General features: G+C 40.8%; 1 protein-coding gene across 1 annotated transcript; it reads right to left on the bottom strand.

The window, feature by feature from the left end:
* Positions 1–1,086: 1,086 nt before the first annotated feature.
* LOC133908860 (lysine-specific demethylase JMJ31-like) lies at positions 1,087–6,006 on the bottom strand. The gene is made up of 15 exons (XM_062351046.1): positions 5,851–6,006; positions 5,675–5,752; positions 5,451–5,537; positions 5,186–5,353; positions 5,035–5,103; positions 4,820–4,946; positions 4,410–4,482; positions 4,187–4,303; positions 3,713–3,832; positions 3,008–3,026; positions 2,806–2,884; positions 2,410–2,696; positions 2,008–2,123; positions 1,843–1,936; positions 1,087–1,457 (listed from the first exon to the last, which is right to left on the bottom strand). Exons 1-15 carry the CDS (start codon positions 5,977–5,979, stop codon positions 1,401–1,403), a joined length of 1,620 nt encoding a protein of 539 aa, XP_062207030.1. The 5' UTR covers positions 5,980–6,006; the 3' UTR covers positions 1,087–1,400.
* Between the last annotated feature and the right edge of the window lie 7,076 nt (positions 6,007–13,082).

The raw sequence follows: 13,082 nt of genomic DNA on the forward strand, positions 1-13,082 counted from the left end.
TTTACAACATTATCTACGACTTTCGTTACTATGAGAAAATTCACAAAAATCATTAACGCCACTAAATCTACCCACAAACAGAAACTAAATTCTGAATCCAATGCTGCTACACAACAGACTTCCAACCTCTATTTCACCCAATTAACTAGGCCCAAAATTTCTCAAAAAAATACAAAAAATCTTGGTCTCTGAGTTCTCTACAACTCTCCTATTCATTAGTTCTGCAGGAAAAATCGTCTTTATTGTCTAAACCATCAAAACAACAAGACTGCCCGATTAGACTGCGTGCAGAACACCGATTAGACGCAAATTGACGGTTTCCCCTAATTAAATCATCCTCTAAGGACATGCTATTCACTAAAATGTATCCAAAACAGGAGGAAAGCCATAAATTTGTTACTTAGGTCATCCACACAAATAATCCCTTCTTTCCCATTCTTCCCCCCTCTCTCCTTCTCTCTTCATGTGTGGTAATGTAGCACCAGAGTGCTGTAGCGGTGAAGTACTGTACCATGTGGCTACTGTGGCAGAGTGGCGGTTAGGTAGGGGAGTGAGGGAGAGACAACCAACCCTAAGGGAAAATATGTTGGTTTGGGTCATAGGCCCGAAGTGAGGTGACGTCCTAGACACAAGTTGGGTAAGTGGGGGAAAAAGATTAGCCGGCCTCTAAAGCTAGCTAAATATTATTTTGTTCTATTTTAAATATTTTATCAAAATATTTTAACTTTTCACGGTTCATTGGAAAAACCGAAAAACAAAACACAACCCAGAAAACGACCTTTTGACTCATAGGACATCACAGGTCAGATGTAGCATAGCATGTAGGTCTTCGTGGAAGAGCGTACACGTACTGATGCTTTCCGGAATTGCCTCAGTTGACGTGGGAGACTGTACGTACAGCCGGATTCGTTTTGTGGTTACTGATACTATAACATAAAAATTTGCAGGTATTTCATAGAAGGAATTAATATCGGGAAGAAAAACTCCAATGGTGAACACGAACAAGAAACAGAGAAACTTTAATATTGTCAAATTGAAAGAATCTGAATTTCAATAAACTGGATCTTTGTAAATGGCTCATAACAATAATTCGACCCGTTTAGGGTGCTAGAATTAACATGTGCATAACTTCCGTATAACCAGATCGTTCTGGAAACAAGTATCATACATGGCCGTACTGCTTAGAAACTCCCACCAATCCAATTAAGCTCACATTACACACTGATGGCTGCAAGTGCGAAGCTCAAACATTCCTTCATCAGTACGCTAAGTTCTGAACGACAATGTGGCCATCTGCCCAGCTTTGATTCAACAAACCGCTCAAACGATCTTTCTCTAACATTCACTGGAGGCTGTAGGCTGCCCACTAGCTCCATGATACATTCACTGGTCTGTGCACGTTAGCTGGGTCGGTCAACATGCACCCTGAGATATTTCTCTAGGACATTCTGGAATACCTGCATCAGAAAAAAAAATGTAAAACATGAGAAGTTGGTTTAATGATGAGAAATCTGCAGAAGGCTTGCATTCATGAAATAATTTCGATTCTAACAAGTTTGCACTATATTAGCAAATATTTCCATATAAGCAGTTCAAGTAGCACGTGCTAGTTTTCTTCCAACTTCGACGATATGTTGGAAGCACCAGTTCAAGTAGCACGTGCTAGTTTTCTTCCAACTTCGACGATATGTTGGAAGCAGCGATAGACGTTATGTTTGTATAAGCTAGCAGGTAACAGATTAGTTAGTTTTCACTGTTCTATTTTAGTTAACAATTAGAAGTAATCATGGGTTAATAATGATAGTGTACTGAAATGGAAATAGTTTATGAAAACAGAAGTACCTGAAAGGAAAATAATTCCTTCCCATTGAGAAGTGCATCCATTGCAGCATACTGGTCCTCAAACACACTATAGAATATCTTGTAGAACTCGGACCTGTATCATGCCATTCAACAGTTTAGAAGTGTCACTATGATCTGCGTTACAAAAATGACGAGAGTACTAACTGTTCTTCTTTTGTGGTTTGTTGATCCATCTCATCAAACTTCCTAGTCAGTATCTCTGCTCCTACTGGTCCAAGCATGTTGAGGACTAAAGCTTCTAATGTCCTTGGGAAAGTATGCTGCAAATCATAGAAGTTTAAGAGTACTCAGCTCAACAACAAAAAAGAAAAATATTGTTGATGTGTTGATAACCAAGATACTGAACAGATCATAATGGTTGCAATGTTTCATGCACAATTGCACAATGATGGAAATTTGCACATCATATAGAGTGCATAGAAAACAAGAATAATCTGTTTGCTCAGATTTCTTTTTTAGGTCCAGAAAATGCTAAAGGATTAGATTTGGAAAGATAACAGAAATGCAACACTATCAAGTGATTGATTTTCAATATGTAATGCATACCACCATTGCAAGCAGCATACTCCGCAATTCAAGTGGTTCAACTGGCAAAATGATTTTCGTGACAGGATCTTTGTCCAAGAGCGATGAATCATCTGCAGCAGCAGTCTTCTTTGTTTCATTGCTTTGGCTGGAAGATGTATCCTGAGATGTGGGTTCTGATATGTCATTTTGGTTAACCACTTCAACACTGTCGTGAACCAGTGAGATGAGTTCATAAAGTGCTTGGAGAGTGGAGGATTCCAGAGTTTGCAATAATGAATCTTTTTGCAAATTGAATAGCTGGAAACCTGTTAAATGATATACAGAAATTCTTGTTCGTGTGGGAATCACAAGGGAATTGAATCCAAAGAAGCGGATGGAAATCTCAAGATGTCTCAGGTGGCATAGAGTATTGACCTGTCAATGCTTTGTCCATAGGCTGAACACTGGTGCTATCTTTCGAATGACCAAAAGGATTCTTCTGCGCCATTATGTTCTGTCTCATGAAAAATGACCAATTTAACAAACAAATTATTCATTGGAAGAATTGTGAAGCTGTTCAAAAGAAAAGCCTTTTTTTATTCTATTAGTATAAACAAAAGAGGGTAATGGCACGTACCATCTCCTTATCCACCAATCTTCACTAGAAATCGATTGTAGAGGTAGAAGCCCACCCAACGGAGTGAAAACAAGGGTAAACTAGTCAGATATTGTTTGAAAACGGGTATTGCGAAATAAACATTTAAAACATGGAAAATATTTGGTTATAAAATGATTTCATCAATGTCCTTTAAATGTAAAGTTAGGTCTGCCAGGACACAAATCCTGATCCCTTCTTGTCATGTGGGGACAGCACTATAGCCATTAGCCAGCACCTATGTGGAGCAGGCCGTGGGGCAACAGCAGATGCGCCTCCAGAGTTGGCTAGGCTTAGAGAGTAGAGACTAGTCCTTGAGATATTTTGCTAGATCGTTTACTTAAGTGTCACGTTGTTTGGTTGGAGGTAAGGTTGGTTTAAAGAGTCTAAATTGTATTCACCGATTGTACAGGGGTATCTCTAAGAGATAAAGCAGTTTAAATTATTCCGAATTTTCATGGGAGGATGGTATGTGGGAGCTTACTCTATGAGTTGACCTGTGAAATGGTAACATCTATCAGCACATACCAAAAAAGTAACTCTAGTGACAAGTATGCTTTTATCGCTGTGATTATTCGCGAAAGGTGGAATGGCAAACGGAAGGTAGCTAGGAAGTACAGAATACTCGTACAATTAGTTACAGTATGGACAACCAATCTGGGACCAGTGTAATACATAATAAAATACCTGCTCAAGATTCGGCGTAGATAGTAGGCATCCATATGCTCTAACATTTGAGTCATTATTCTTGACTTCCACCAAAAGTTAACTGCTATGGTTAAATCATCGCTGTAAACTTGGTGATACCTGTTACATGAACTCTCAAAGTGTTAGCAGGATTAATTTCTGCAGTACTGATTTATCAGATAACAATTGACAGAATAAAATTAAGAAACAAAGGCTCCTATGTATGCGAACTGTCACATATGTTTAGTATCTTAGGAGCGAAAATGTATCTTAAACCACATCAACACATTCTACATTCAAAGGAGTTCAGATTAGTATTGTGAAACAAATTTCAGTTTAAAGATGACTGGCTATATTTTTCACAAATCTATGCATCCGAAACTAAGATGACAAGAATCCAGATTGATGATACACACACACACACACATAGAAGGTTCAACAACAAAATGGCCTAAGAAACTTATAAAGATGTACCATCCTTCTGGTATGAAAAGAACATCCCCGCTATTTAAAACGACTCTTTCAGAATATTCCTTCATGTATCTTGCCCTTGTATAGCTTGAATAATCTGGCTCCTCAATGCTGACAGAACTGCCAAATAGATGGTGAGATCAGAGGAGGTATTTTAGACTGTTAAATTTCAATTACTCCAAGGCAGTTAAATAAATTAAAATACTTCCTGTGTGGAAGACTTTACCTATGGTTGGAGGCCTCACCATACACAGGCATTGGGTATAAAAATGGGGATGCAGAAGGAGGCCACAAAGTTACTGTATAATTTTTTAAAGAGAAAGACCCCATTAGCATAGGTCTTTCTAGACAATCATCACAAGTGCTACACATAATCTTTATTGCAATCCTTTACAATGATGAAAGATTGCCAAAATCAAAGTTGAAAAAGAGGAAAATAGCGATCAGAAAATATGAGCCTATCTGCAGTTGCAGTAAAAGGATTTCCTATGCTGCCCCAGATTAACACGTCCACCAAACCAGCAGCAATTGGATTATATGATAAAACTTCCCAAATAAATCAATTCTTTGAGGTAATGGTTAACAGTCCAAAAGGATATCAAAACTATAGCAAATTGCCTGAACCATGAAAGATACCTTTTTTGCAACCAGCCACCACGCAAAGAAGGTTATGGCGGGGATCGTAATGAGTACTTGATCTCAAGTGAGCCCTATTCATCCAAAAGTTTATTGATGATATTGATTTTCCTCTTAGAATTATAGGCTGTAGCAATAAAGAGAAATAAATTAACTTCAATGTCCAACTCCAAAGTCACGAGAGTAGACAATTCGGATAAACAGCAAAGTGACACCTCCTGAATGTCCTCTTTCAAAACTTCCAACGAGCATCTATCTTTGTTCTCAGTGTTGAGAATTGACACCTGCTAAAGATAAATTCATTTCCTGTTAAATAATAACTGCGTAATACCACACTGTTACAAAGGGCTAAAAAATTGAACTTGCCTGTGCTAAGTAGATTTGCTCAGAGTTCTCTGAGATGCTTGAACACGTCTCCCAGAAACAAGCTGGCTCCTGGAGAATTCCCTGCTCTTTGGTTGAATCACCAGCCGCATTTACACGCCTCAGGTAAGACTTGCATGATTGAATGAACGTGGAGAATGGAACAGACACCTGCATCGAGGAACAAGTAGCATTAGCGTCTCCATGCAAACGGTTCATACTGCTGAATTTACAACTTGTAAGCAGCAAATTCAGAGCAAAAACCAGCCCTCTCATGGCTTCTGAGATCCCCATAGAATACATGCGCAGTGTTCGACATCATAGCCTCCACTGCAACATCAGGTCCCACTTTTCCCTATAGAACAATCAGAGCAAGTAGAGACGGTTGCAGCGAAGAATGCCTCAGAAATGAGCTGTTTCTCCCCTGATGCCTCATACGAATTGGGGAGACTTGCTAAGAAAAGAAGAACTAGAGAGAGGATTGATCGAAACCAGCAAGTAGTCGAGGCCGCCATGGAGAGGATCCCACCGGCAGGAGGCGTCCCACCCCTTAGCCACGCCGCGAAACACCTACAAAGGTTCCACAAGGGAACATATCAAGAACTGATGGGAGGAGAGGGGGGGGGGAGCGCAGAGAGCTCCGAGAAGACGAGGGGTCGAAGAATTACGGCGGGGACGTTCTTGGGCTCGACGTCGTCCGCGAACTGTTCGGAGGACGGCTGCGACGCAAAGCGGGCGGCGCGGAGGCCGGCGCCCAGCCGCGCGCCCACGAACTCGCCCTCTTCCGCCGCTTGCATGGCGCTCCGAGCACGACGAAGCGCTCTCGGGCTGGGCTTTCGGCTGTGCGACCGCTTACCAGAGCTGAAAAGAAAATGGGAAGCGCGGACTGAGCCCAGCCTGATTCCATACGTGCCCGAGGTGGGCCGACCGCGGCCCTATAAACTGTGGCCCAATTGTCTGAACCGCGCGTGATCGAGGATTTTCGGCCTGAAAAGATACCATGGCGTGTGAGCAGCTTCCATGATTCGATCGAGAGTGCAAACATTGCGAAGCTTTGCTAAGGAACTCATAGGTGCACGATGCTACCTAGGTACGTGAAGAGATTGTACCGGCAGTCTAGTGTTTACAGTAAGGAACTATTTTTTTAAAACACTATTACAATATATAGACATTTACCCACATTCATATCACCACACGTATGCATTCATACAACATCTACTGAAAATCGGAGATGTAAAATTTGAAGATTGATGAAGTCACAATGGGCGTCTCCCTATCGACGGATATATCATCTACTACTGAAAGAAAATTTTATCTTGATAAGATACGAAGCAAATCTGGTGTTTGATTCATACAACGTAGTAAGGTAAGGAAATCTGGATAGTCGGAGTTGCACAAAACTCTTGAGATCTAAATGCACGCATCTATTGCTAGCCTTTGATAAAGGGAACTTCTAAATAATAGCCCGCTATATTAGTTGTGTTTTCGGCCTAATTCTATCCTGATCGGGTTATGAAGAACGAGACTCGTCGGTTTGTGTGCGAATCATTTTGTATTTTTGGCCCAAATCATTTTGTTTTTTCATGTTTTAGAGAGAACTCACATGCTGATCATTGTATCCATCTCTTTGTACAAGTTTGTGTTGATTTTTCAACTTCTGGACCACTTTCCTGTACAGATTGCATGTGTTGTTGGAGACAATTCACCTGCTGATCAAAGCTTTTGGTTGGATTGATTCTTGTATTTGCATCAGGCAATCCTCTATGTTTACTGTTTGGTTTCAGTATTCATGTTATTCTCATAGCATGTAACTCAAGATCACTGTTAACCCCTATATATAACACAAGATCTGCTCATAGCTTTTCCTGAGGAGAACCCTTTTTGTTCAATCCAGGTTCATTTGTAAAGCAGTGTTGTAAGCATCAATTTTAACATCCATAGGAACAGTAAAAATAACCAATAATCACTCATAACCGTGTTCCTTTTTTTCATGCTGTACTGAATCCACATCAAAGATCTTGGCTAATGTGAACAAAAGCACTGCAAAATCGGGTATCAATCTGTACCCTTTTTGCCTTGTCATCATCGTCTTCTTCCGTTATTGGCGTCATTCTTCCGCTTTCCCCTTCGTCATTATTGTTTCCGATCTTTTGCTTGGTTTGAGATTGAGCCCTTCTCTTTCTTAAGTGTCAAGTAGATCGATTTTTTTTTATTTCTGTAGATATCGGGTACGTTTAAGTGTTGGGCCTGTTGTCTTCGAGACCCGTTATGAAATCAGGCGGGAGAAATATTCCCGTTTTCCTACTCTGTTGAAGGTAGGGGACACATGTTCTTTTTTAATTGATAATTGACTGAACATAGAAAAAAATCTACTCGTTTTTTGGTGTTTCATTTTTGCCTGCTATATAAAACTGACTGCGCTCGAACAAAATTGTAGTCATTTTTTCTCGTTGTTGATGGGATCTAAAAAACTGACTGAAATACTTACAGAAAACGGTCATTTTTTGTCTTGGTTCTAAAAAGCATACATAATGATGCATTAGTCATCTATTGGTCCAAAGTCTGACTGAAATCCAATAGAAAATTAGCTGATTATTAAGTAGTCAGTCTCATGTTAAAAAGCTCATCCGCAAAAAAAAAAATGTTAAAACGCTGGAGCCAGTTAAGAGCCCTATTTTTTTATCATAAAGAATGATATGATTTATATCACAGTCCATTGAAATATATAAGGCATTTAATGTGTAAAATTGAAATTTAGACAAGTCAAGTATTCAATGGCGAAATGAGCTCATGTTCAATATTTCTCCATGACAATCCCTTGAGTCGTAGAGAATTTTGTAAGAATTTAAAGTTGTCTAGGATTAGTAAAAATGACAATGCCCTATTTGTACAGGGTAGGATCACCTGGCCGGTACTATCGATTGTTTCATTGAAAATAGAGAGACATGATGTATATATGTTTAGGCCTCCTGAATGATAATAGCACAACATCCTGTGTGTTGTGTTGATCTTTGTATTAACTCAAGAAGAAAGTGTGTAGATCTAAATTATAAGCTATTCAGCAAGACCTTTGAGCCTAGGCTTGAGTTGATTTGTCTTCTCCCAAGTTGAGTTGGCTTGTGTTCAATTGAGATTAGATTGTCTTGGTCGTTACCCATATCATGGTTTATATAGTCAAGCACAAAGGGATCGTGTTCTACTCGGTGTCTCAAGCGTATTCGACTCGATCTGTATCTCCCGAGGTATAAGGGCACTCGTCCCTTATAAGGGGATGATTCTTTTCAAGTACAAATAGAAAAAAGTTCTTGGAGAACAAGTTCGTGTCGTACTTACCAAGAAAGCTAGACATATGTACGATAGAGATTTTATCCTTAGATAATATTGTATTTCTATTAATACCTAAATTATTAATTATATATTAATCATCAAAAGGGTTTGAACCATGTCACCAGTGCAATCTCGGATCCCGTTGTCTTCCAATCCTAGTTCCGTCTCTTCGAGTGTTCTTGTTTGTATATATCCGACTAATTTTGTGCATGGCCTGTGCCAATATTGACGCTGAATTTCAATCTGTGTACATCACATCGATCTACACGTTTTTAAATGAAATATTGAAGGCAAATCAGTCGGAGATAAGCATAATATTATGCATGTATCAATTCCAGTACATATGCACACAGAAGAAAATGAAGACGCACTATTTGGATGTTCACTCATGAAAATTCTGCAAGTCATGACTCATGACCAATAAACAAGTTATCAGCACCTAGAAAATCAAGAATGGAATTTTTAATTACGTGCTCCTGCTTGCCTATTATGTCTAAGTGATTGGAAACTTTAATTGCATATCTTGATCCTGATACCGTTATTTAAAAAAAACCTCAACCAACGGCGGATCCCCCACACCCCCTAGATTGTTTCCATGTGAAGAGGAGGAGGAGGAAGAATAGCATCCTCCCCAACATTCTTCCCATGTGTCTGCCATTGACCTCAAACAAGTGAGATCTTGTGTCTTTGATATTTGACGAGACTAAAATGAATGGGAACATATCTAGTGAGACCAATCTGACTCAAGCTCAAAACATAGAAGAGAGATGCAAACGACGACTATAAGAAAACTAAAGTCCAACAGATTTTAGCCCAAATTATGTACATAGAATAACAAAATCAGACAAATGTTTTCATGACTATAATTCCTTCATGTATCCCAGCACAAAATTCTTTCCTACAGTGTGTCTCATCTACTTATATTCTTAGAAAATTTACTTAAAGCGCTTAAGGTTTCAGAACACAACAATCATAGATCAATGAAGTTCTCCTCTCCATAAGCTTTAGTAGATATATGTTTCACGTCGACTCTGTATACCAGGAGAAGTTCTAGGTCACGATTTATCATCGAATAGGTCCATTTTCACTCCATGCTATCTGGATTTAGATTTTTTTCACTCCACTCGGGATGGTATGGGTTGAAATCCGAGTTGTTATATTTGATGACAAATAATACTACAAAATTTCTACTACTTTCAGCCAGATTCTTTCTTGAAGGTAGGGGGTAGGGGGAGAGGAATCGATCAATCAAAGAGGCCAGATCTAATATCGAATTAAGATGCATGTGAGAACTTCAGATCTACCAAGGAAGAAAAATAGGTGAACTGAAGTAAACAAATAACAAGAAATCGTAAGAAGGAACCAAAAGGAGGGCAGGAAACAACTTCAGCTGGCTGCAGCAGTGACAACAATTACCAAAATCCATGCACAAATGTGCCTAAGTTTTGAAATCAATCAATATAAGCACATGTATTTGGTGTTGTCAATGTGAGGTCCGACAACAACACCGTGTGGAGAGAACCACACATCGATGATCCAAATGACTCACCTGACAGAAATATATACAACCGGCTAGCATCTTCCGCTAGGGTCTTCTATGTGCAGTGCAAGCCCTGCTCATCTGATCTATCTTGTGCATAAGGCTTCGGTCTTTTTTCTGTGGTGAGGTGAAACAGAAACTAAACTGCATGTGATATGTGAAGAATTAGTTAAGGGTACGCTTCATTTCAGTGCCCCGATTAGCAGATGAAACTGCGCAGCACGATCTGAATCTTAGGCATAATTGCCAGGAACTTCATCACTGGAAGAAGGAAAAGAAAGATCAGATCATGCTGGCAGCTTCAGCTGCTTAAGGTGCACATATATGTACCACATCTACATGATGCTATCTTGGTATATATTGTTGATCATCTTATGATCATACATATGCCAACGTGTGAGGGATGGAGAGGGTTAGGGCACGGGAGCTCCTAATATATAGAGCAGCAGAAGCAGAACGAATAAGGTAGGAGTATCTCAATTAATGTTAACTACAGAGATTAAAGTTCAAAATGTGAGGAGCTAGATTTATACAGGATTTTAAACTTGGAAAAGCTAGCGACGGTGGTCCTATGAGCATGCAGAGGAATCTATCGAAAATCTGGTACATATTGTCTTGCATGCGACGATGCTCTTTCTTTCATTTTTTTTCATTTGGGAAGGATTGCGTGCGATACTTAGCCTAGCTAGGGTTTTGCAATTGAATATATCTGCACCAGGACACTTTTTGTGCAGTGATTAGCCGGGGCGTGCAGATGCAGTGCACAAGGCCAAGTTGGCCGGCCGTTGCAACAATGGTGACCTAAGTAACGGGACCATCGCTATTCGCTAGCTTCTGGTCCCATGTCAGCCGCTGTGGGTCAGTTTCAGGTTTGTGAGCTAGTAGCTTGCACGCCAGCTCTTGTGATGCACGATTGGTGGCAGTGGCGGACCCAGGATTTGACGATTGGGTATTCAGTATAAAAAAAATTCAATCTAAAATACGAGAAATCTATTGTAACGTAAATTTTAAAGTATAAATGGTTCATAGTAGAGAAGTTTCAACTAATTAAGAGAAATTATAAAATATTTAAAAGAAAATTATAATTTAACTTTGTGTTCCTTCATGATTTGGAAGCGTTAAATGATGTCACTATCTTTAACTTGCACAAAAAATTCACGCTCAACTGCTGACTGCCGAACTGGGCAGTCACAACATGGAGATCATGAACTCTTGATGCTTGTTGCTGTGGTATGAGAAAATGAGCTCTTTCTAGTTAATAGGCCGAGTGGAGGATGAATAGTAGCTTGGACTCACGATTTGCTGGGTGGTCTGATAGATTGAAGCAGCAAACAAGTAAGTTGATCTAACTAGAGATATATATACGTAGTATAGCTACTATATAATCAATTTTTTTTTAAAGTTGGGTATTCAATTGAATACCCATGCATCATGATGGGTCCGCCCATGATTGGTGGTACAGTAGGACGAGTGTGACAAAGAACTGACACGTACTGTTGGTGTTAATTCTAGGGTTTTTTTATTTATATGAAGTAAGTATATCTTCTGACCTCTATACCAATAGGATACTAAGTATATATAGTTATTTTATAAAAATGAGCACCCATACCAAATCTAGTGTTGGGGGCAAGCCCTAGAAAGTCTAAACAATGTAGATATAGTAACTGTGTGAGACGTGGGTAAAGACTATAATACCCTCGTCTCTTGTTCCTAGCCATGAGCACATAAAAATATCTTAGGGATAAGGATGGTATTGACCACCCCCTCTTATCAATAAAACAGTCCCAAGGGAGAAAGGAGGAGCCACACCTGACTGATTCTCACACACTCGCCCATCTCTCAGCAGCTCATGTTGTCCTCTTTCCATTCTCCTCAAGATTGAGCTCTCCCATGGTGGAGAAAGCTCTCGTCTACTTGATTGTGGGGGGATTTTTAATCCCTCAATAGATGGCGCTATCTGTGGGGATAATTGAGCGAGAAGCCACGTCAAGGAGGAGAAAGACGAGGGCACCATCTTTACATATCTCTTCTTCACATCATTTTGTACTAGGCTTCATCTTTGCATTCTTGACCTTGCAGTATGTGGCCATCAGGCTGCCAAAGGCCGTGGGGCTGCAGCCATGGCTGAAACCTAGCCTCGCATGCTGGCCGCCCTCGTGGGCATCCTGGAGTCATTGTTGCGGCCGGTGGCGTTGACGTCGAACACGACGGTGACGTAGCCGGCGAGCAGCAACAAGTCGTCGATAGGCTCAGTTGTGCCGCACACAAGGCAACTCCTTCGTCTACTCATGCGATCGTGAAGTCCGTGCAGAGCAGGTAGCTAGTAAAAAGATTAGATCACCTCAAAGTGAAGTGAGTAGGTGACACAATGAAGTAGGTGACACACTGGTCAGTCCATGTCGTGCGGGCATGGGCATGCTAACAAAAAAATGGTAAGGTCTCTTTGTCAGTACAGCAGGGTGCTCTTTTTCCTTTCTCCTAGAGCTTCGTGCACCATGACATGACTAGATAGCCCTGTAGTCTACCCACACAACTATATGGCTACAACAAGTAGACTGGTATATCAATATAGCTACGACAATTGGGTACTAGCAAGCATTGTGACTCTATGAGCATAGTAAAAATGTACTAAGGGTAGTGACATGCTCCTTTTTTCCTGCCCTCTGATCTTATATGTAGAAAGATGTCCGCCAGCGAATACCCACATGGGGGAGGCCCTTTTGCAGCACAGGCTTCGCGTGGCCCAGCTGCCATGCTTCCCAGCTTCGCTGCACGCGGCCAACCCTCGACCGTGCAACCGCGTGGGGGCAAGTAGGAGAAGGCCCTCCCCTCCATTGATGGGCCACCTCCACAATAGAGGCCAGCGAATCCCTCCGCTTGTGGACTAGCTCTGCACCGAGGGGATCGGCGGAGGCCTGCTGGGCTCCAGCAAGCAGGCTTCAGCCTGCTCTGGAGGCTTAGGTGGAGCCCCCTACGCAGGAGGCCTATTGGGCTTCGGCCTCGCTCTGGAGACCCTGGCAAACCTACCCCTCT

Source organism: Phragmites australis, chromosome 2 (assembly GCF_958298935.1).
Source record: "Phragmites australis chromosome 2, lpPhrAust1.1, whole genome shotgun sequence".
In the NCBI taxonomy this organism is placed as follows: Eukaryota; Viridiplantae; Streptophyta; class Magnoliopsida; order Poales; family Poaceae; genus Phragmites; species Phragmites australis.